At 38.7% G+C, this 25,029-nt stretch overlaps 1 protein-coding gene across 1 annotated transcript; it reads left to right on the top strand.

The window, feature by feature from the left end:
• The first annotated feature begins 4,666 nt into the window (after positions 1 to 4,666).
• On the top strand, positions 4,667 to 21,775 carry LOC137939549 (uncharacterized). The gene is made up of 2 exons (XM_068784827.1): positions 4,667 to 4,994; positions 21,285 to 21,775. Exons 1-2 carry the CDS (start codon positions 4,882 to 4,884, stop codon positions 21,490 to 21,492), a joined length of 321 nt encoding a protein of 106 aa, XP_068640928.1. The 5' UTR covers positions 4,667 to 4,881; the 3' UTR covers positions 21,493 to 21,775.
• The last annotated feature ends 3,254 nt before the right edge of the window (positions 21,776 to 25,029 follow it).

The following is a 25,029-nucleotide window of genomic DNA, read 5'->3' on the forward strand; positions in this document are numbered from 1 at the left end:
TTTGTAAATTGAAGAAGTCATTATATGGGCTTAAACAGTCACCTAGAGTATGGTTTGGGAGATTTTCGGCTACAATGAAGGAGTATGGATATAAGCAAAGTAACTCAGATCATACTTTGTTTATCAAACACAAAGAAGGAAAAGTAACAACTTTAATTGTATATGTTGATGATATGGTCGTGACATGAGATGACCCATGTGAAATGCAAGCTTTACAGGAGTATTTAGCGACTAAATTCGAAATGAAGGACCTCAGACAATTTAAATATTTTTTGGGAATTGAAGTTGCAAGATCAAAACATGGAGTCTTCCTTTCACAGCGAAAATATGTGTTGGATTTTCTAACCGAAACAGGAATGCTTGATTGTAAACCAATAGAGATGCCCATGGAAATGAATCATAAGCTCAAAATTTTCCCAGATCAAACCCCAGCAGACAAAGGGTGTTATCAGCGATTAGTTGGAAGATTAATCTACCTATCACACACAAGGCCCGATGTAGCATATGCAGTGAGCGTTGTGAGTTAGTTCATGCATGCACCAAGTGAAGAACATATGGAAGCAGTCTATCGGATCTTGAGATATCTAAAGAGTGCTCCAGGAAAAGGGTTGTTATTCTAAAAAAATGGTATGTCTAATATTGATGGATACACAAATTCTGATTGGGTAGGTGATCAGACAACCAGAAGATCCACGTCGGGTTACTTTACTTTTGTGGAAGGGAATCTTGTCACTTGGAAAAGCAAAAAACAGAAGGTAGTATCAAGATCAAGTGCTAAAGCTGAATTTCGAGGTATGGCTCATGGTGTATGCGAGTTGTTATGGATAAGGAATATACTAAGGGACTTAGGGGTGAATATGACAAACCTATGAATCTTCACAGTGATAACAAGGCAGCCATCGCAATTGCACAAAATCCGGTTCAACATGATCACACTAAACATGTTGAAGTTGATCGTCATTTCATCAAGGAGAACCTCATTGCAAAGATTATAAAATTCCCCTTTATTCAATCTGAGAGCCAGATGACTGATATGATCACGAAGGCAGTATCAGGGAAAGCATTTCATGGTATAATTGACAAGTTGGGCATGACCGATATCTATGCACCAACTTGAGGGGGAGTGTTGAACTGTATAGTTGGTATAGAATGATCAGAGAAAACTGTATAGGATGATTGTTTTCTCTAATCCCTTGATTGTATTCTTGATTTTATCCCTTGATTTTAGGATCTAAATTGATCCCAAAATCGACTTGTAATGTATTATAAATAGCCTCCTAGACGGAGAAGAATACATCATTGAAAATTATCTTGAAGGTTCTGTTTTTACACCACCACTCACATGTACATACGCTGCTAAGATTCATAAACAAAAACTGATTTTGGCATCCGATCAAGGTTGAACATGAACAATCCACAAAGAACCGACGCTTATGAGGGATTTGCAACAAAACATCATGGATTGATCTGCTTTGAGGTGTGGATTTGAGAGATTCAGCAAAACAACATGGACCCAGGAAACCGTAAAGTAGAAAGAGATGATCATTAAAGTAGAAAGAAGAAGTAGAGTACTAACCACCAGCGTAGAAGCAACGATAATAAGATGACAAACTAAGAGGACATCAAGCAACAAAGACCGGAGGAAAGCTACATTGCAGAAAAATTTAGGTAACAGAAAACTGGAAACTCCAATTGAAACACATAAAAGGACTAATCTAAAAGATTAAATAATAAAAACTAAAAATTTAAGGATCACACATAAATTAGTATTTTATCGTCTCTGTGAGTTGACTAAGTCAACTCGCAGAACTTGTTTTCATACCATGTTGAATTTATAAAGAAAAAATAATTCATTGACTTGATTATAACTGAGTACAATAAGGTTCTATTTATAATAGAGGAAATGAATAGAATTATATTACAATTAAACTACCCATGTTCCAATTACACTCAAATCAAACACTAAAAGATAACTCCTAGAACAATTAAACAACTGAATATGAATAGAAAATTAACATAGCTAAAATATCTTTAAATTGAACCTCTTTTGTGAGACCTCATCCTCTGAGACTCCTGTACAACTCTACCATATTAATTTTGGTTATGTGAGACTTCTTTCCATGAGAGAGATGTAAGATTCTTTAATACATATTCTTTAACACTTGTCAGACTGCGCTATAGATGACTGATTATGACCTGTAGTATGATCGATCATACAAATTGCTAGTATTCCAAAAAGGCTTTTAAACATTATAACATTTATCATAAGGCGTTCTAGCAAGTTTTAACCATTAAATGCATCACCTAAACATAATTTTGCAAGATTTTGTCCTAAAGCTCCAAAACTTCTTATATACCTTTGGATTGAAGGTTGATTGATTGTTCTCATACATTGCTAGAGTTTTTGAGATGTTTATACTTGTCTTGACTCTAGTCTTCAAGTCTTCAAACTTCTTATAGGTATTTTTTGTAGATAATTTGACACTTCTTTCAGCTTGAGGTCATGAGATGAGTTTGTCGGTTTATTTGCAAAGACCGTTGAAATTGTATCTCTTGAAGCCAAATCATCTGAAATGCTTAGTTTGCAATCATTAGTTTGATTAAGTTTTGTTATCATCAAAATATTGATGGGAATCAACCTAGGTCAATAAACTTCCTCACACAAGTCACCATTAAGAAAAGTGTTCTTGATATCAAATTTAGAAATAAACTACTTACAGTTTGCACAAGAAAGATAAGAACACATACCAAATTCAATTTGGCCACTAATAAAAAGGTTTTCTTGTAATTAATACCATAGAACTAAGACTAGCCCTTGCAATTAGTTGTGCTTTATATCGAGCAATAATATCATTTGGATTGTGTTGTTCCAAAGTAAAGAACCGTCAATAACCCACAATTTTCTTTTGTGAAAGAAATATGTCAATTCCCAAGTGTTATTGTCATACATGACAACCATTTCTTCTTCTATGACAGTTCTCCACCTAAGACCTTTCAAGGCCTCTTCATTAGCATTAGGAATAGAAATTGGATACAACTATAAAAAGAACAACAACTTGAGGATAACATATGAGTGCAAAGAAATTGGCAATAGGGTGAGATGTGGAAGGTTGTTTTTGAACACAGGATCTGGTTCCTTTGCGAATATCAATAGGTCGATTGTCATAAAGAGGACCAAAAACAAGTGGAGAAGATGGTGAAGGGCTTGCCTTAAGATTATCACTTGATGGCACAATTGATTGGTTGGTTGTAGGAGTAGGAGAGCAGTCTTCTAAGATTGAATTTGGATTTTTCTCAATAGATGGTTGTGAAATATGCTAATCTAGTGGAATCAATGGCCTTGACATCCCTATGAAAGAAATACATCTATGAGATGACTTGCTAGAATAAAAAAGATTGATCCTAAAAAAATGTGATGTATGCCTAAAATAAAGGTTTTATGAATAAATACAGAATAACGCACATAAAATTTATGATTTTTTTGAGTATCCAAGAAAAATACACTTCACATCTCATGAAATGAATTTTTTTTGGATAAAAGATATGTTATGAACAAAACATACACACCCAAACATATGAGGGCATAATGGAAATGGTGAGAATGCTGAGAACAATTGTGAAAAAAGGTTATGTGTTGAAGTACATTTTGAGGGAATTTTACTAATGAGGAAACAAATAGTGAGAATAGCATAATGCCAATAAAATTGTGAAAAATTCATTGATAACACAATTGTTCGAGTAACCTTCAAGAGATGTTTGTTCTTCCTTTCATATACACCATTTTATTGCAGAGGATATGCACAAAATGTCTGATGAATAATTCCCTTTTTGTCACGTAGATTGAAACTAAGAAGACATATTCTTTTGCATTATCTAAACAAAAAACTTACACCTTTTTGTGAAAAATGTATTTAAATCACAGTGTAAAATGAATCAAATATGGAAAGTACTTCAGATTTGTCTTTCAATAAATAAAGCTATGTTACATGAGTACAATCATCCACAAAGATAATAAAACACTCGGACTGAGTTATGTTTGGAACATGAGTTGTTCTCCAAACATCTAAATGAACTAAAGAAAAGAGACTTGAAGCTCTTTTGCCAAGTAAAGGTGAAGAAATATCCATATGGTGTTTTTCCCAATTCATAAATTCACCATGCAAACTAGTAAGAGACTTTAATGGTGAAACTTTAGAACATAAAAAAACAAGGATATTATAACCTATTATCCCATTGTACTATATTTTGACTTAATGAAGTCACAATTGAGATGATTTGAGTATCCAAGTAGTAGAGACTTCATCTCTAATAATTACCACCAATCACCTGTTTTGTCTTAATGTCTTTAAAAACACAATAAGAAGGAAAAAAAAATATAAATACCACTTCCAATGGCCCAGTGTCTTCCATATTTACTACTTGTACCATTTCGTAGCATATATTTTATGGCCGGCATAAAGCCGTCTAATTTGCCTCGGGCTGACGTTACAGGCTTCGTAATGCATAATGGACGGAGTGCAACTGATTTTGAGTCACTGGCAGGGTGGTACAGAGCGTATAGCTTCCGAAACCCGATATGTATCGGGTTCCCGTAACGCCCAGCCTATATAATAGAATCTGACTTCGCACTTCTAATTATCAGCCAGTAGAGGGTAATTTAGTAGTTTCGACTTGTAATTAGCTTCCTCGCTGAGTTACCGAAGTACGTCATAAGAAATTGACGACATGGTTGGAAATTTCAAACGCGTCTCTGTTCTTCGTTTTCGGCTCCAATTTTTCGAAATCCACTCTACGTGAAATAATTGAGAGTTTGGAATAAGACTAAACGTGGAGGGAATTCGGCTTTCAGACCGCTGGTGAAGAAAGTGAGGAACGGAAGAAATGATTACGCGTTCGAATTTGGCGGAGCAGTTAAGGGAGTATCAGATTCGGTCTAAATACGAGTGGGCTTCTCTTTCATTTTTTTCCTCTACTGCAAATCTCAATTCTTCAAGGTATGGAGGAAATGATACGTTTCGTTTGGGTCTTTCTGTTTTTAACATCATTTGCTCATAGTATTGGCTCGAAAATCTAAATCCATGATTTATGCTTTATGTATCAAAGCATGCTTTTAGATCGCATTTTTGAGTTTCTCTCTTTTTTTTTTCTAGTAAATTTGGTCTGGAATTAACGTGTTGCTGTTGTTACTGTCTTTAGAGTCTTGCACTTGGCCTTTGTTTAGTTCCAAGGTGATGCACTAAGGATCACACAATCTAGGGTTTCCGATTTCTCTTTTGGAGGCTCATATGTACTAACCGTGTTTGGTTCTGTTACGGGTTTTCTCAGAGACGTTGAAATCAATCATGGAATTCGACAGCGCCTGTCTTGGTGTGTAGTGGTTTTGACGATTCTTTTGACCAAAACCCACACATTTGGGACCACTAGTTGATGATAATTAACGGTTTCAATTTGAACATCTGATTAAATTTTCAACTTGGAGTGAAGTGACAACAAGGGATGACATTTACTACGACCTTAAAACTGATTAAATCATAAACAGTGCATAAGTATGAGCTTTGACAGTCTCATCATTCGCGGAGGACTGGATATAACCATAAATAAATAATTTCCTTTTGAATAGAATCTGCTAATAACCCTTTCAAAAAAAGGGCTAATACTCAAGGAGGCAGAGGATGTCTCTAATCTAGCTAATTGATGGTGAATATATTTAAATGATGAAGTCTTAAGCATGTCACTGATTTCTCTTATTTGTTCTTGTTATTTTATAGCTGTTTATTTTTTTGTAGAGGATGAGGACTTATAAGGTCATTATTCCAGCATATTTTACATTTAAGTGGGATGTCAGTTTAGTGAGATTGGTTTTTTAAAACCCATAGATATTGCAAGTTTGTGGATTCTATTTGCATTTTCTTTAGGGGTTTTAAAATCCATTGTTAGAGAGAATGAGATAAGAATTTGTTTCCTCACCTCCCCCCAACCCGCACCCAAAATAAACAGAAGAAATAGAAAAACAGAGCCTTCACTTTCTGGTTGGAAAGGTAGAGGGATGCAGTGGGAGGGCCTCCATTCCCTCTCCCCCTTCTGTCCCCTCTCATCTCTGCTTGGCAACACAGATGGGGATGGAAGGGGACCGGGAAGTGATCCACCTTTTCCAGTCAGAAAAAGGAAGGGCAGGAGGCGGGAGAGGGCATCTCCCTCTCCTGTCTTGTTCCATTCTGTAACCTTATGAGGTCGAATGGATTTTGGAAGTTCAACCTCTCAATGTGTTTATTTATTATTTTTATGGTTATTGGTAGGTTTTGAGGGCAGATTGTTTGTCCTAGAATTTTAAAGGCAGAGAAAATTTCACATACACTATGTCTTGATTTGTGCAAATCTAACCAAAATCGAATTTTTGATGATCTAGACAGTGAATTTATGGAAATTCATGATAGTGCATTCTTAGGGAGTTCGTGACTGTGAGTTCTCCTCTCAGGGTCCATCACATGGAAATCAAAGTCTCCTGTTAGCTTACTTTGTTGAGAATTCATGAGGCATTAATCATTAAAGAGATGTAAGATTCAAATGGATGATGTAGTAAGTTTTTTTAAATCCGTAGAGAAGGTCACATCAATGAACAGTTTTAGAACCTAAATATGTAGTAATTGTGGACAAGTAAAAAAGCTGTTAAGTATTGTAATCCAGTGTAACTCTAGTCAATTCATGTTTGGTAGATTAGTCATTATACTCTCTCAGAGGGATATACCTGTCTTTTGGAATATTTTCTTAAGAAAATATAAAGAGGGCAGAGGGTCAAACTCAATTCCTAACTGTTCTTATTCTTTTGTGCGGCAGCTTCCCTTCTCATCTCTGTTGCTTTTCTTCTCTCTTCCATTTTCTTCCTAGACTGCAATTCTACATGGTATCAGAGGAAAATTCAAGGCCCTAGTAAGATTTTTTCATGCATTCTTTTCTTCCTTTGTTCTGCAATTGCCTTTCTCTGTAAGAAAGACTTGATTGTGTTCTAGTGAGAGGTCCTACAGTTTTTAGCCTCTCTCTTTCTATTGCAACAGCGCACTGGTTGATGGTGTTAGTGGTCTTTCAGGGCATGAATGTCTGTTTAAGTGTCCCAGTGTGAAGTGAGGGCTTCCTAGCTTCATATCCAGTCTGCACAGACTTAAATGTGAAATCCTGTGATTTTTTGCTGGATTTTACAAGATTGCTGGAATTACCGTTTTAGAGGGAGTTTGTGTTGGACCCTCATATTGTGGAATTTTAGTTCTTCTGTTGTGTGTGGTTACTGTACTGTATTGACTGCATTTTGCCTCGTGTGTGCTGACCTGTAAGGTGGTAAGTTTGAGACTGGTTGGGTTATTAAATCTGTGATTTGGAGTGACTTGTTTGGAATCTTGTGTGGTGAAAAATGTTGTCATTCAATTCTAATGAGTTGATTTCATCCACTCATGGTCTGAAACTGAAGGGAAACTAGTTACTTGTGTCCAGGTTGATACCATCAAATTAAATAGTTAAAATTAGTTGTTTTGTGGTAGGGCTGTAAGGTTTTCCTTATCAAACTAAGTCCTATATCAAGGCTCCTTCTCCAACTCTTGCTTGCAGCCAAGTAGATGAAAGATAATGCACTTATCATGACATCATTAGCGAATATTTGAAGCCCTCTTGTTCTCCTCCTTTTTGTTCTCTTAATAAAATCACATTTCATTAAAAAAATATTTGAAGTCCTCTTGTATAAGCATTTAGTTAGAAGCCATTTTGTGATGCAACGAAAGAGATATGAGACACACTCTAAAAGACACCTCTCAATATAGGAACCTATCTAGAGTATTTGAGTCTCTCAGGATAGGAACCTCTCTCGAGTATTTGAGTTATACTCTAAATTCCTCTCTATGCAGATAGGAAATAAACACATTGTTTATGGGCCAGATGGACATGACTGAACGGGAAACTAAGGTTTACCATCCAATCACTGGGGATGAGAAGGAAGCCAGTAGAAATTGGAAGACTTGTGTTTTGCTCGATTCCTTCATTCTGATAGTTTTTTTTGAAAGAAAGGTGTGAATAGATGTTATGGACTCAATAACACTGAGTCATCTACTTTACTTTTATTATTTATGTTGCTTTTAATTTTGAATTTTATTGATTTGTAATAAGACTTAAAGGTAGGGGTAGAATTGGGTTTTATAACCCTAACCTATGTTGATGTTAATGACCCTATTTAAGGGGTAAGGATGGAGAAATAAAGCAAGTTCGGAATTAGCATAAACTAGGGTAATTTAGGTTCCTTCTAGGCTCCCTATTCTAGGGTTCTTGGCGTGAACTCTCTTGGGGGTTTGCTGCATCCATTGGGGAGTCTTTGAGGAGATCTTGGAAGGAAAAGAAAGAGGAATTACCTTTCTCTTCCGAGCTGCAAGAGAAGATCATCTCTTTCACGAAAATTCCAGAGAAGGAGAGGTCTTGACGTGAGTCTACCCACGAAGGAGGACGAGTTCTTGTTGCTAGTTGGGTGTTGACGTCCAGAGGTATTTGCTAATCTTATTTCAAGCATTGAGATTAGATTTATGTTTCTCTTTTACGTAAAGAACCAGTGCTGCATGAAATTGGAAACCCTACCTTGACGTGAGCCATAAGAAAGGGGGTTCCACGTTGGGGCCTCAAGGAGCTTCCTTGACTAGCTGGGTTCGTTCATAATTAAGAAAAAGGAAACTCCTTTTCAAGGGGAATGAATTCAGTAAAGGGGAAGGGGTTGTTCTTTAGTCATTACAGCAAGTAAAACCCTCTTGACGTGAATCATAAAAGAGGGGTTTCATATCTGAGTGCTTAAACAGTCCTTTAATTTGCTGGTGGCATCTATAATTGAGAAAAGCAAAATCCTTTTCAATCCTAACGTGAAAGGAGAAGTATAAGAGAGTTCTTTTCACAAAAACGTGATAAGAAACCCTCAAACAGTGCTGGATTCATATTCAACTCGCCGAGTTACTAGATCCATGGCTAGGGACCATAACAATATATTGCAAAAAGAGAGAGAATACAATACCTAGCTAAAGTGGCCTTCCTCCACAACAAGCTGTAGGAGGGAAACGTCCTGTTTAGCTTGATTCATTCTCATAGTTCAAATTATAAGTCAAACAGGCTAGCATGTTAGCCAACTAAGGTGATCATTCATATGAGGATATGTATACCCATCTGTTACTGGAAAAACCTACAGTTTCGTCAGGTGTAGAGACAACGACTAAGACTGATATTTGTCCATGAATGTCAACTTTCCATAGGCCTCTAGAGGGCATGAGGGTGATGAAAGTAGACAGCAAGAGGGAGGATATTGAGGTTGAGCCCATGGGAATTGATGGTGCATCCACTACGGACTCACATATCATTTCTTTGATAGATTCTAGGTTTAATTTGGTAAACCAGTATGGCAAACCAGGCTACTCTAGAAATATGTGGATCTAATAGTACAGCTGAAGGTGAGACAACTATGAATATAAAGGAAGAGATGATGAAGTTTGTTGAAAAACGAGTGCAAGGGCATTTTGGTCAGTTCACCTTACCCTCACTCTCATATCTTGATGTAATCTTCTTCCTTATGTTGAATTATGTCTATGGTCCAAGTTTCATGTATATAGGACATGTAGAATGGGAGATATAAGAAGACTAGGGTTTCACTTAAGTGAGGGACATTATTATAATTTTGTTAGAGCCACTTAAATAAATAGGTTGGGGGTCATGCACGATCCCTAACGCAGCTCAATTTTAGAGCTTTCTCCTCCACTCTTTATTCTTCTCTCATTCTCTCTCATCTCTCTCTCTCGTTACTTCTTGCATGGTATTAGAGCAGTAGATCACTGCTGGGAAGGTTTTTTGTTAACCTTTTTCATCCGTTGAAGCCAACTTTTACATAAAAGAAGGATCTCCTTATATTTTTGGACCATTAGTTGGAAAAAATCCAAATTTTTATTCTTTTTTCTTTGCCATAACCCTAGGGTTACTGGTTCTACTATTCCCAGGATAGTTCTTTATGTTTTAAACTGCCCCAAAAGGGTTTTCTTATGCTTGTCTTGGGATGTGCGCCAACTCTCATTCTACCCGTGCTGGCATCATCCCAAGTCTATTCTGACATCAATCCTAGTTGTTGACATTTTGGTTATTTGATCTGGAATTTGAAGTTTATGCTATAATCTGTGACTTTTGAAGTGTGCACATCACAGTAATTGTCCTAACCTTAATTCTGCTTGGTGGGGCCCTCCTAGGCTGATCATAAAAAAACTTTTGGAAGGTACAACTCATCTGGTTTATGTTTCTATACATGTATTATGGCTGATTTTAGTGATGTATATACTCCATCTAAAGAGGTTTTTAGTTCTGATGGGAAGAACATTATTACTCAATTTTGCAGGTATGTCTTTTCCATCGAAGGTTCCTATTATGGTTGAATGGACCAAACCTCCTCCTGGACACTTTAAACTCAATTTTGATGGCAGTGCTCTCGGGTGTCCAGGGCCAGCTGGTTTTGGCGGAGTAATTCACGATGATCAAGCGAATCTTCTCTTCACTTATGCGGGTCCAATTAGAGTATCTAACTCTACTTGTGCGGAATTGCATGGTTTGTTCAACGGACTGAAGCTCTTCAAACAAAAAAAGGAGGGTGCTCTCTTGGTTGAAGGGGATTCTCAAGTCATTATAAACTGATGCTCCAAGCCATCAAAACCTCTTTGGCATCATTGGGAGATTTTTGATGAAATTTGTAATTTAACTTCTGGTTTACAATGCACTTGGAAACATGTTCCAAGATCTGCTAATCACTTAGCCGATGCTCAAGCGAAAAAAGCCGTTACCCTTCAACATCTTGTTGTGGAGGAAATGTCTTTTTAGCTTCTAGGTATGTAATTTTTCTTTTTACATACATTCACACATCCTCTAAAAAAAAAAACATTATTACTATTACATTTGAAAAATTGAATGGTGATAATTATCTCAATTGGGCCAAATCTGTTAGGATGTATTTAAAAAGCAGAAAAAAGCTGAAGTTTATTAGGGATGATCCTCCTATCCCCCTTGATGATGATTGAGAAGTAGAAGATAGTCAAGTTATGACTTGGATTGTCAACAATAGATTCTTCTCTTCAGAATCAGTTATGAATTTTGTGATTGCCAAAGCTACGTGGTTCTCTCTAGATTCTTTATATGCTCAGGAAAACCATCTTTGATGGGTGTATGAGTTATATATTGATTTTTGGCTTGAAAAGAGGCAACAAGATAGTGATAGAGTACTACAGTTCTTTCAAGGGTACAAGAGATTAATGTTTATCATCCATTTACTATGGATGAACGGGAACTCAGGAAACAATAAAATCAACTTTTAGTGGCAAAGTTCCTTGATGGTTTGGGTGCTGAATTTGATAGCAAAAAGGTGCATGTCCTCATTCCTAAGCTCTCCACTACCTTGAATAGGTTAATGAGGCCAAAAGTAGGAAATAATGCAAAAATGGGTGAAGCAACGACTCTTAATACATCAACTGCTGCGTCTGGTTCCACTGATTCGTCTAGGGGAGGCACAAGGACTGGTAGAGGTAGAGGTACAAACAGCTTAGGCCGATGAGGCCTAGAAAATCTGAAAGAAAGTGTGTTCATTGTGGATGTACTAATCATTACTCTGATAGATGCTAGATAAAGTTTGGAAAACCAACATGGGAAAATTCTACTATACATGATAGTACCGCTCATGTACCTGATGTTACAACACCTGTCACACTTGGAGCCACAGATGACATGCAAGAACTAATTCAGCAACAACAACAGATTGCTTAGCATATGGCACAACTCTCCATTACTTCCCCCTCTGCATCCTTGGCTCATACTTCTCCTCCCATAGGTATGCTTGCATTCACTATGTGTCATTCCCCGTCTTGGGTATTTGATTTAGGAGCTACTAAACACAAGTCAGGTGTGTCTTTATTATTTTCTGACTTAAATGAGTCCTTGCTCATTAAACATGTCAATCTTACTGATGGGTTAGTTTCACTAGTACAAGGAGTGGGAAATGTTACTCCTACTTATTTCCTATCACCTCAGTCTGCATTACTTGTTCCCAAATTCCCTTTAAATTTGTTGTCTGTTAGTCAACTTGCTAAGTCTATGAACTGTTCTTTCCTTCTATCCTTTTTTTCTGATAGAATGTCTGAGTTTTATAAGGGAAAAGAGAGGAAAAATATAACCTATAAGGTGCGGCTGCCCTCCACAATAAGGGTTAGGAGGGAAGATCCCCATTTAGCATTGAAGTCCACAAGGTGATTGGCGGATATGGGTGCATGGGGCATGCACCCAAGTACAATTGAAGGAGGAGGAAACGATACAAATATCTAGGAAGACATCCCAGTGCCGCCAGAGGGGGAGGGTCTTGAATTTGGCACAACAATCAATGACAACTTTGGAGTCCCTTTCAATTATAAGGGGACCCGAGAAACGGTCCCAAAAGTTTATAAGTCCATGAAGCAGCCCGGCAAGTTATGCGGAGGTGGAGTTTGATATACCCAAAGGATCGACGAATGAGAGGAGGCTGTTGTTGTCATCATGAATTACTCTGCCAAAACCGGTAGGCCCAGGACAACCAAAGGTGCTGCCATTGAAGTTCAACTTGAGGTGACTAGGAGAAGGAGGAGATCAGACACTCATGTTTGGAGGATGTGAGGGTCCTGCCATAGTTGCAACCAAGTGCCAATTCCCACAAAAATTAAAGTTGCTAAGGTGGAGGAATTCTTTCTGCTTGAGGAGCCAGGTGGAGACCTTGCCAGCAATGTGCTCAACATGCACAGAGACAGTGGAGGATTTGAACTGGACTTTCTTGTTGTTTTTCTCATTCCAGAGTGCCCAAGGAATGTAACTTGCACAACTGGAGATTAACATTTTGCCAAGCTTAGGGAGGCGAGAGCTGATGATGGACTTGATTATGGATGAAAGAGTATGGGGAACACAAAATTGCTTGCCGATTCTATTTAAAATGTTGGCACAAATAGATTGGGCAAAATGGCAGTGAAGTAAGACGTGAGTGGCAAATTCCAGAGTCCTTTGGTAGAAGGGGCAAGATGGGTCAGGGACATGGGTCCCACTTCTAATCAAGGCATCAGAGGTGAGGACTTTGTTTTTGCAGGCGCACCAAATGAAGAATTTAGCTAGAGGGGGGCCAATGAGAGACCAGGCCAGCGCAGCTAGGTGGCGAGGCTAGGTGATGCTAAGGCCTTGAGTGTGATTATAGGCAGAAGCAGCAGTGAAGGAGCCTTTGAAGCAAGGAGTCCAAATAAGAATGTCTGGAATATGGTTTATGATTTTGACATTAGCGAGGCTGGAGAGTAGGTTTGAAGCCACCAAGGCTTTAGTATTAGTGAGGGCTCCATGAAGTTGAAAATTTCGTCTACCAGAGCTTTGCCAGATTTCAGTGATTGAGGCTGGAAGGAGGTTGGAGAGGCTCGAAATGGAGTTGAAATTTTTGTTCAACGATTTATCACCCAACCACCAATCTGTCCAGAATTTGATTTGAAGCCCATTTCTAGGGAAGCACTTAACAACATTTGATAATTTGGGAAGGAGGAAGGAGATGTTCCTCCAAATTGGTGATAGCTTATAGTTATAGCCTCCTTCCAGCCACTAGCCATCCCGCTTGCCAGCTTTGGCAGTGACCAAGGCTCTCCAAATCAATGTAGGGTGGGTATTGAAGCGCCAAATCCTTTTGAGTAAGTATGCAGCGTTGTTGCTTGCGATGCTTCTGATGCTAAGCCCATCAAGAAACATAGGCTTACAGATGTTTGACCATTTCACAAGATGATATTTCCTTTGACCATTGGGTCCTTCCCAGAGAAAACTGCGTTTGAGGAATTCAAAATGATTTTTGACAGTAGCAGGACAATGGAGTAAGGATATGAAGTAGCTAGGAATCCCATGGTGGCATGACTTAATAAGGGTGAGTTTGCCTGCCTTCGAAAGGAGTTTGCCCCGCTAGGTGGCTAGTCTACCTTCCATTCGTTCAATCACTAGGAGCCAGCAGTGCTTGTTCGGAGTGCCATGAGTCAGAGGTAGGCCAAGATAAGTGCGAAGAAGGTTGGCGATTTTGCAGTCGAGGTAATCAGCCATGGAGTGGAGAGCATTTTGATCTACATTATAGCCCAAGATAGTGGATTGGGCCCAACTAACTTTTTGGCTGGAAGAGAGTTCAAAGAGGTTTAGCAGGGCTATTAAATGAATAGTTTGTTCCATAGTGCCTTCTCCGAAAAGAATGGTGTCATTAGTGTATTGAAGAATGACAATGTCTTGGTTGACGTCGTCTGAAATGGGGGTGAGCCAACCAATATATTTGGCATGCCGGACCATAGCGGAAAGGTACTTGACAATGATGGTGAATAAGAAGGGTGATAAGGGGTCACCTTGTTTGATCCCCTGGGTGCCATAGAAGCGGCCACAGGATATGCCATTAACTAGGATGGAGTAGGATGCAGTAGAGATACAACTACACATCCAAAAGCGCCAGCGAGTGTTGAAGGCCATTTAATCAAATAGATGGTCAAGTAATTTCCAGTTGACTTTGTCAAAGGCTTTCTCGAAATCCTGTTTGATGGCAATTTTAGGGAGATTGGGGCGCTTGAAGGAGTCGAGAAATTCATGGGCTGCCATTGTAGAGTCGGGGATGTTTCGGCTTTTGATGAAGGTGCTCTGGCAGGGGTGGATAATCTACGGGAGTACACATCGAAGGCGATTGGCCAATACATGAGCGATAATCTTGTAGGTACTGCTAGTAAGGCCGATTGCTTGAAATCTTGAGGGTGCTCGGTGTTGATCTTCTTTGGGATCAAGGTAATGTAGAAGGTGTTTAAGGCTCGATGAGTAATTCCGCACTATTGGAAGTTATTGAAGCCATCCGGCCTTGGGGTGCGATCTGTCGGCATCTCGAGAGTGGCGTAGTCAATTTCGGTGGAGGTGAAGGGGAGTTCAAGTCTGGCGGCAGCCTGGTTGTTGATACAGTGGTATTGGAGTTGGTTCAAATAGGCCGATTGTACTATTCCTCTGTGTATAGATCTGTGAAAAACTTAACAAGGGCATTAGAGATTGAGAGTCTATCCATATTCACCTTAACATTAGGTCTCCTTCTAGTTGAGGCAATGGAGTGGAAAAATTTATTGTTTTCATCTCTATCAGTCAGCCAACGGAACCAGGGCCGTTGTTTCTAGTGAATGGATTCGTTGTACATAATTTCTTGAAATTCATGATTGAGATCATTGTGAAGAGAGAACTCAGAGACAAAAAAGGACCTTTGCTCTTCAACATTACTGCCAATTTTCCCTTACAACCTCCAAACGTCACAAACTTTCACCAAAATTCTATGGGCCATTCCAGATTTTGGATCGAATTGGCAGCATGGCTTATCGGTTGAAACTTCCCCCGGATGCCAAAATTCATGATGTCTTCTATGTCTCACTGTTGAAGCCATTCCAGGGCGACTCGCCTATGTTGCACACCCCCTTGCCGCCGTTAGAGGATAGTTGTGTTCTGCCCACTCCAGCTCATGTTTTGCAAGCTTGCTGAGTCCATGGCGCATGGGAAATTTTAGTCTATTGGGCTGAGACGGACCCTGTTGAAGCCTCCTGGGAACCGTTAGACGCATTCCGTGCACTCTACCCCAACTTTGAGTTTGAGGACAAGCTCTTTCTCCAGGAGGGGTGGTGATGTTATGGACTCCATAGCATCGAGAGTAATTTAGTAGACGCAGGGGTTAAATTATGTAATTTCCAGGTTTATGCACTTGCAGGTTTAGATGTAATTTATTTTAGTTTAGTGGGCCTTTTTCTTGACTTGGCTGTGTACGTCTACCCTAATCCTATCTTATATGGAGGACAGGCACTGGAATGAAATTAAGCATTGATCAATAGTTTTAGTTCAGAGATCAGATTCTCTCTCCCAACGAGGTCCAAGGTGCAAGCTTCCTTCGAAAGCTTGGTTATCCTCAGCAATAGGGCGTTCCAAAAATCCCAAGCCTTCCTCAAGGACATCTTCCAATCTGGAACCAAGAAGAGATCGTCAGGTGACTCGATCCATGGTAAGGGAGCTTAACAATTTCACATTGCAGTCGCTGGTTTGACACTATGGTAGTTAATTTTACACTAGCACGATATTGTGCTAGGTGGTCAAACATTGTGGTAGCACCATACTACAGTAACATCTTACTGCTGTAGCAAGTTTTGCACTGCGATAAAAAGTTGTGTTGTGATTGCTGGTTTCACATTATAGTAGTGAGTTTCGCATCACAATAGCGTGTTTGATACTGTAGTTGCACGTGCCTCTCTTTGATTTGTGTTGCATGGTTTTTGTTGCCATGTGCATCACATATGGTATGAATAGAATTAGCACATCTCGGTTAAATGGATTTTCAGAATTCGATTATTTTTTACTAATTTTAGAGAATTTATGGTAACATATGATTTTACAGTTCACTACAGGATGATTCTATTGGTTGATTTGTAATATTATAGTTTTTTTAAAAAAATTTTGTTGATTTTCCAAATATTCTTAGGATATTGTACGTGAAAATACCCCTTCAACCTTCTACCTGAAAGACATCACCATTGAAGTTGAAGGAGAGTTCCTCATCATTCACATCGAGTGTATTAGGTGCGGAAACGACCACCATGACAGTAATGGTGACTTAACGATGGCCATGACCAGGCAAGACAATGACACTGGCCACATCAGAGTTGATGAATCAGCTCATTGAAACAGCCTTGGATTTCTTAGTTGCAACTGAGTTTCTGAGTTGAATTGTTGAACCTGGTGTGAGGAATCAAACCATGGTCAGGGTACCGCTAATGAGGTTTGCAACAGAAGTGATGCTCGACAGGCTTATCTGATGCCTTACAGCCATTTGAAATTCAAAACTGGGAGTAGGTGACAGCCTGGTTACCATCCTGAGAAATGGTCATCAGGAGCATACCTCTATGGGTGGCTGCTTGCAGCCTTAGATCCCTCCCTAGGATTTTAGTGCTGTCACACCTCCTCGGGTGCATCACTTTGACCCTACAGCTGCCCTCAAGAGCATCCAGTGATTGCATCATTGGGTAGAAAATCATTGAACGGATCGCAATCACTCCTGATTGCTTGATCCCTATACCAGCTAACTTATCCCAAGCCTTGACACCATTGCTCACCTGCAGTTGGGAGATCATCTCTCACGAGAATATTTGTACAGCAAGTCGACTGAAATGACTCTTGTAGATCCCAAAGGTATGCAAATCGTCTTCTTGAATGCGTACCCCAATGATAGCAATGTTGACCAATGAATGGCCATCATCCGTGATTTGATCCCTCTTCCTAAACCTTAGATACTCATTCTTCAAGAAACCAAAATGGTTCAGATGATTGACTGTATCATTTTGATTTACTAAGTCGTTAGCGCTAGGATTGGACAATGATCAACGCCATTGGCATCCTCCTCGCCTAGGATCCTAATCACCTAACAACACAACATTACCCACTGGGAGTTTTCAATCAATTGCCAACATGTCAATGGTCACAGTAGCTGGGCCTTTTGCGGAGTTTATGCCCCCTCCCTCCCTCTCACAACAGTTGAAATGAGTTACGGTAAGTATTAAAACAACGCATCAACTCTGGGAGCGAACCTTGGCTTCTTGGGGGTGACTTTCGTACTATCCGCTACCCTCATGAAAAAGCCCTGGGTTCTAGTCGTACCAACTACTGTGTCGAAATTTGAAGAGTTGATTGATGACTGTTGCCTAGAGGACTTGCCACTACACGGTGGTCAGTTCAATTGGACAAGCTATCAACCTCCAACTATTTTATCCAAATACGGTAGGTACCTTGCCACTCCCACTTGGTTTAGCCTTTTCCCAAATTCTACTTGTTGCCTCTTACTTAAACCAACTTTAAACATCCACCCAATCCTTTTGGATTCTGGGGGTATCTTATGGGCTCCTCTCCCTTTCGCTTTGAGAGGATTTGGTGTACAATGAGATGTTTGGTGGATGGTTAGTGAACACTTGGCATGATATTCCCACAAGTGGGCCTTCTATGCTGGCCTTTTTACTGAAACTTAAGCTTCTAAAGCAAAATATTAAAGCTTGGGTTGCAGAGAAGTGTAGGAAGGAGGCTGCGAACGCACCATTATCCTCAACTAGTTGCATGAGCTGGATTTGGAGGAACAATGAAAGGCCTTACGTTTTAGTCAGTCTCTCCACTGCACCAACCTCCTAGCTGCCTTTGAAGACCTGGGGCAACATGATTTTATCTGATGGAAACACTGCATTCGCTTCCTGTAGCTCCAAGAAGGAGACGTGAACACTTTCTTTTTCCACTCCGTCTTCTTTGCAAGGAGAAGACAGAATGCCATCAACTCTCTAGGCATCAATGACCCCCCATATCTCCAAACCTAATAGATCATCAGTGCAGTAATCAACCACTTTTCCAATCTTTGCAAGGACCATCCCTTCGTACCTATTTCCTCCAACCTTACCTTCCAATCTCTCCAACCCTATCAAGCTGATTCCTTGGATGCCACCTTCTCAGTCAAAGAATTGAAGTTACCCTAAGTCTTTGCCAAATGACAAAGGCATTGGGTGGCTCCAATGGGTTTGGTGCAAAATTTTACAAATCTAATTGGGGAATGATGAACGATAAAAAATGATGTGTTGGCCATATTTAGCTTCCACAAGTTCGGCCTCACCAACAGCTCCATTGGAGCCTCCTTCATTTGTCTCAGCCCTAGGATCGAGGGCACCTCGAAGCTTGCCGAATAATCGCCCAATCAGCCTCATATATAATGCCTTCAAATTAATCACCTAAGTGCTCACCAACTAGCTTCACAAAGTCATCGGCAACCTGGTCTGTCCATAGCAATTGCCTTCGTTAAAGGGTAATGAATCCTCAACTCCATGATGTTTGCCTGTGAGCTCATCCACTATTTTCCAGCGGCACCTTTCCCAAGATTATCCTCAAGCTCAATCTCAAAAAAGCCTTTAATTGTGTCAATTGGACTTTCTTAGACAAGATTCTCACCAAGATGGGCTCTCATAATACCTGGAGACAATGGATTGCCAGCTGCATTACCTCTGCAAGATACTCCATCCTCATAAGTGGCACTACCTAAGTCTACTTTCGAGCTATGAGGGGTCTCAAACAGGGAGATCCAATTTGCTCCCTCCTTTTCAACTTAGTTGTGGAAGCCATTAACAGTCCTATCATTACGGTTCACCAAAATGGTTGGATCTTTAGGGACACAGACACTTCTCCCCTCAACACCCCCATTCTCCAATATGTGGATGATACTATATGCTTCTACGATGGCAGCAAAGATAATATTGTTAATGTCAAAGCTATTTTGACCATGTACGAGATGCTCTTTGGTCACCATTTCAAAAAGCCCAAAGGAAATGATGTACATTAAGAATGCTTTGTAGCTCAAAAAGCCCAAAGGAAATTCTGGTAGTCTATCTATTAGATTGACCTTGGTTCTTCCGAGCTGCCCATAAAAAAAGGGAAACAAGTAGCTCATGCTTGAAAGCACACAATCCGATTGGACAAGTGAGCTTAGCACAATAAGCATGACAAGACCGTCTAAAGACGGAAAGTCCATTGTTGAAGACTGTTCGTATATATGTGCGAAGGACTAACCTAGAAGAGGCAGATGATAAAAGAGGGAAACAAGGCAATGCAAATAAGATTGTCTGACCGGACTTCCCTCGTATGACCAGACATGAGAATTGAAGAAAGAGGAGCGATTTATGGAGGCCAAATGATTGGACTGAAGAAAAGAGGAGTGATTTATGAAGGCTAACAGATCAAACTGAGACCATCGAATGGCCAGGAGAGAAAAAGCCACTGGAAGCATCCGTTCAGCTAACCATGCTAATGCCCAGGCCAAAGAAGTTGAATTTCCAAAAGAAGAAAAAGAGATTTCATTGAGATTTCCAAACTTAATTACTCAAATTATGAAGATGGAGAACTTCTTTATTTGAGTTACTTTTGCCTCAAACTCTTTCTCAACTCCTGAGGCAAAAACAACCACTCTCCCAAACACTTATACTTTGAAATGGGTTTTGGGGATTGAATTTGGGCATTTGAAAGCTACTCTCCAAACAGCAAAGTACTTGTGCTTTTACTTTAAAATCTTAGCTTAATCCTTACTAGTTTCATGCATTGTTACTTTGAGATTATCTTTCATCTAGCAAGAGAATTTGTGGTGGCATTTGCATTGTTTTAAGAAATTTGGGGCTGTAGAGGCTTAGTTACAAAATCCAAGTATTTTTGTGATTAGTCCCAAAAAAAGTGTTGGTTACTTTCTTGTAAAACTTCTTGTGTGGGAAAAAGTTCTACATTGAGAAATGGAAAAAAAAAAGTTAACTAGTTGTAAGATTGAGCAATAGGCCTCTGAAGTGGCTAGTTCTTTTGGGATGGAACTAGACTCTATATAATAATACTATTAGATAGAGCCCGGTTCCATCTCAAAATGACTAGCCACTTGGGAAGCTTGTACTATTAGATAAGAGTCCATTTCCATCCCAAAAAGACTAGCCACTTGGGAGGCCTTTGGTTCAATCTTATAACTTGTTAACTTTTTTTCTTATATCTCAATGTGAGACTCTTTCATACTCAGTACTCCCCGTCTAGGCTTACATATAATGGATCTGATTTGTGGGGACAAACTCCCACATCATGGAGCCCACAACACAGATAATGTAGGGAGTACAAACTAAACCTTGGCTCACACACACATCTAACTCTAGTACCACTATTAGATTGAGCCTAGTTCCTTCCTAAAATGACTAGCCACTTAGGTAGCCTATTGCTCAATATTATAACTCATTAATTTTTCTTCCTGTTTCTCAAGTGGAACTTTTCCCACTCAAAAAAACTTCTTTGGTATCTCTGATTATTAGAGCACAACTGATCCGTAAGATAAGTTCCTTATTTTGTCAGCCCTACTGAAACCTTTGGGGTGTTAAGCTCCCTAATAAGAGTGCCAAATAGAAACTAGAATGGGAAGAAGACTATCATTCCTTGTGAATGTTGAAAATTTTATGCCGTTACAAGCCTTTAAAGTACATGTGTTAGGTGGCCAAATGAATTTATTTGTTTTTTCAATGCTATGTAGTCAGCCATATTTTTCCAGTAACGTGGCTCATGTTGCATTTTTCTTGAATCTTCCAAAAGTTTTTGCAAACATTCTATTGTTCACATGACAGATAGTTTTTTCATATTTGTACATTACGTTCTTATTTGGGCTTCTTGGTATGCAGGGTAGATGTGGTGGTTTCGGTGATATGGGAGCTCATTATTCTTGCTTTCCTTGTTTTCTCAGCAGTATCCTTGTATTATAGGTGCATGCAACTTGCATTTTGCTTAATATCCATCGCAACCCTATTGGTTGTATGCCTGAAAATTACGAAGCAAGTAAGACTAGCGAGAAAGAGGAAGCGAAGAATGTTGCTGCCATTGTCTATGTAAACTGTTCGTTTACATTGGTCATCTGAAAGTGAGTCCAAGCTAGTGTGGTTTTTCCCTTTACAATCATTGATTGGGTTCACTTTTTGTAATAGTTATTTTTATAGGAAAAATGTGATTGATGTTGTTTCTGAAAGCACCATGGAATGTAAGGTGCTCAATATAGTCACAGGGAGGAAAGTAATTCTGCAGGCTACATTGATGAATTGTGTAAGAAATTGTGTGCAAAGAAATGTAAAGAGGAACATTTTATTCGATGCTGTTACTGAAGCTGTAGGAAAATGTAAGAGGCATCTGATGGAATTTTTACATCATTGTATGACAAAGCTCATTTTCTTATCAAGCTGGACTATGGCTTTAGTTTGAAATGGAGCTGGGCTGCAGCTAAGAGTATTTTTGGTGCAATCCCAGCTACTAGCCTGGGCAAGGCGGCCTGTTTTTATTGATACTATAACCAGATTCCATGCTGTGCATATATCTGGAAGGAACTCAGGCGGTTGAGGACCACCAGCAAGCTCGTTAATCCTAAGATTCGTCCTCGATATATATTCAATGCAGTCAAGATACCAGTTGGCGGAATCTGTTGAATGGGTTTATACTCGCGATGCTCCCATTGGCCCAGTAACCACCAATTGCAGTAGAGTACAAGCAGGAAGCAATGAGAAGATAAGCGAATTCCTACTCCTCCCAGAGTACGTGAGAATGGTGCTTCAGTGTCCAAGGCATCGTTTGCCCGTAACACAATAATTAAAAATAACTACAGCAGCTTATTGGGTTTCAAAGTAGGACTTATTCGATGAGTGGGAATTACAGTATCCTATTACAAATTTTTTATATTTTTAGTTATATAAATTTAACCATCAATATTAGAACCCCGATTAATGGATTATATTATTGACATTGATTAAATACCAAGATTAAAGGAACTGGATCATCAATTGATTAAAGGTCATAGCCAAAACTTGGAGATTTTGGCACACACTAAAAAGAGATTTTGGCACACATTAAAAAGCCCAATCGGCGGTTAGGTTATTGTATGGGTCATGACTAAGATCAGATTAAAGGAGACACTACCTAAGCATCACCAAAGTAGGAGTTGACGCATGAATGACATATTTACCAGGAAAGCTCCACCCAAGTAAGGGTGGTGACACATGGGCAACACGTGGCATCATAGGAAGGTTGTTCCTTAAAGGAAATGGTGGCATTATTTCAAATGAGTAAGATATTTGAATAAGATGAAGTGTCACACTCGTGGAAAAATGAATGTCTTGCCACATGTGTCTCTCCCCTTGCATAAACTCTGTTCATAAAAAAAAAAGGCTTTTATTGTGCTCTCAATACCTAGAGAGAGTGAAGAAAAGATAATAAACATAAGATATTTACAATACTACCATCTAAGCTTGTCTATGACTCTCAACATTTTGTTTTATAACTCATCTACCAGCTAGTAATGGAGCCTTAGCTAATGCCATCTTAATGTGCTTAAAGTAAAACCACTTCCATTGATTTAGTGAAACGATCCTTCATTTTGTTGTCATCTTAAAGCTTTGGGACCTAAAAATAATCTGAACAACTTATGAAGGAAGAAATTTCAATAAAAGGCGATCAACTACCAGCTTATGAGAATAACCACCAATAGAAGGAGCTACAAAAAAAATATCAAGCACGATAAGAGGATAATGTTTTTTTTTTTTTTTTTTTTTTTTTTTTTTTTTTTTTTTTTTGTGAAATCGAACCCCATTTAGGAAGGGTCTATATCAATACTACCTTGACCAAAAACTCAGTTAAACAAAAAGCACTATTCTCTAATTGATGATGTTGTTACAAAATCTTGCGACTCTATTTGGCATCTAGATTCATTTAGACTAAATAATGGATAAACTCAAAGATAATCCTTCAAAGCTAGCAATCTTATAGGTGTTGATTACACATGACCAAGTCCTGCTGGTCCTTGCAGGGCAAGCCCAAAATTTGATAGCTTTGCATGAAGATCTTCATGTAGTAGATGTTTCAGAATGATGTGTTTTCATGCTCCTTCCTTCTTTTGTTCTTTGGAAGGTATCACTTCTCTCATAAACATTCTAAGAAGAGCAACTTACAAGCATAAGGTATATGTACCTCTAGAATTATAAACAAAAACTATGAGAACATCACAAAGTAGCGGCATAAAAGAAAATTCAAGATTTGCCTACACTACCAACTCTAACAAGAGTATGTAATTGAAGGTTTCTAAGAGTCGTCCCTAACATGAAATATATAAAATGAAATAAAAAAACAACTCCAACAATCATTCTACATGTACAAGATTTGTCTTTGTTCTTGAAACCTTTGTACTAAAGAGGCGGTGAGCTACGAGCAACTTCTCCCCTTGGAAGAGGAAACTACAGCAAGGAGATGGTGAACAGGGCGAAGGAAGGGTGTGTCAAGAGGTGGTGGAAACGGCTACCTCCTTATCTCTTTAACATAAATCAAGAAACTCAAAAACAAATCCAGCTCTGATACCTATTGTTGTCTTAGAATTAATTTTTAAAATTTTAAAAATTAATTAAAATTTCTTAATTAAAAAAATAAAATATATCAAACACTTATCTCTTTGCAAAAATTCATTTTTCTTGAAGTCCACCACCTCTTTGGCGAGTATACCCTGAGTGCAAGTGCCTCTCTCCTGAGATGGGATAGAATCTAATTGAAGATTGGTGTGATCTCCTTAACATGTGTTTTATATTGAGTTCAATGACCCATTAACCTATATGAGTACGAGGATTCCTCCTCTCTTAACATGTGGATTCATTAGCCCAATACTATAATTTTTTTAATAAAAATATCTTTAAAAATAATTTTCATAAAAATAATTTTGAAGCAGTTATTATATAACCATTTAGAAGAATTAGAATATCCATAAATTTTAATATAATTAATATTTTTTGGGTTTATTATATTTCTCAAAATTATAAATTTTCCATTGGAATAAAAAACTCCCAACTTCGTAAGAGGTTTGAATTCTTCAAATGGCTACATGTACCAAGTAAAGTATTTACATAGTCATTTTCACTCCAAAGGAAACAAGAAGGTAATTGGGATCATGGGCTTGAAATCCAATTACTAACTATGTAATAATATACGCGCAATATTATATAGTGATGCGACATTAAGTCAATTTATGGTCTCATACAAGACCATATAACATAAAAGGTCTAAGTGAACTGCTTCAATTTTCACTATTATCGACCCCAATAAAATATTGAGTACTAGACTCCAAGACACAAAAGGTTAATACCACATGTACCTCCCAACAATCAACTGGCAAAAAGGGATGAATTCTATGAAATTAAATAATGTATTCAGATTTTTAGAATCTACACCTTAGTAAATTTCTGTTTATGGTTTGCATGGGATAGGTATCCGATTCTGGGGATAAAGACTATGCCAACTGAATCAGACATCACCCTTGTCACTGAAAGTTAAAATAGTTCAGAAAACTGATGGTATATACTCGGTGCTTGAATCAGGATCTTCATTTTTCCCAGTTCCGACATG

The sequence above is a fragment of the Aristolochia californica genome, unplaced genomic scaffold (genome assembly GCF_029961685.1).
Source record: "Aristolochia californica isolate CCGP_79_NKW_82.1479 unplaced genomic scaffold, dmAriCali1.0.hap1 SCAF_8, whole genome shotgun sequence".
Taxonomy (NCBI): Eukaryota; Viridiplantae; Streptophyta; class Magnoliopsida; order Piperales; family Aristolochiaceae; genus Aristolochia; species Aristolochia californica.

Bases quoted from the DNA above. Each gene is read 5' to 3' on its own strand.
- LOC137939549 (XM_068784827.1), top strand. From the start codon at position 4,882: ATGATTACGCGTTCGAATTTGGCGGAGCAGTTAAGGGAGTATCAGATT. The intron at 4,995-21,284 runs GTATGGAGGAAA...CTTGGTATGCAG, and splicing joins GCAAATCTCAATTCTTCAAG to GGTAGATGTGGTGGTTTCGG.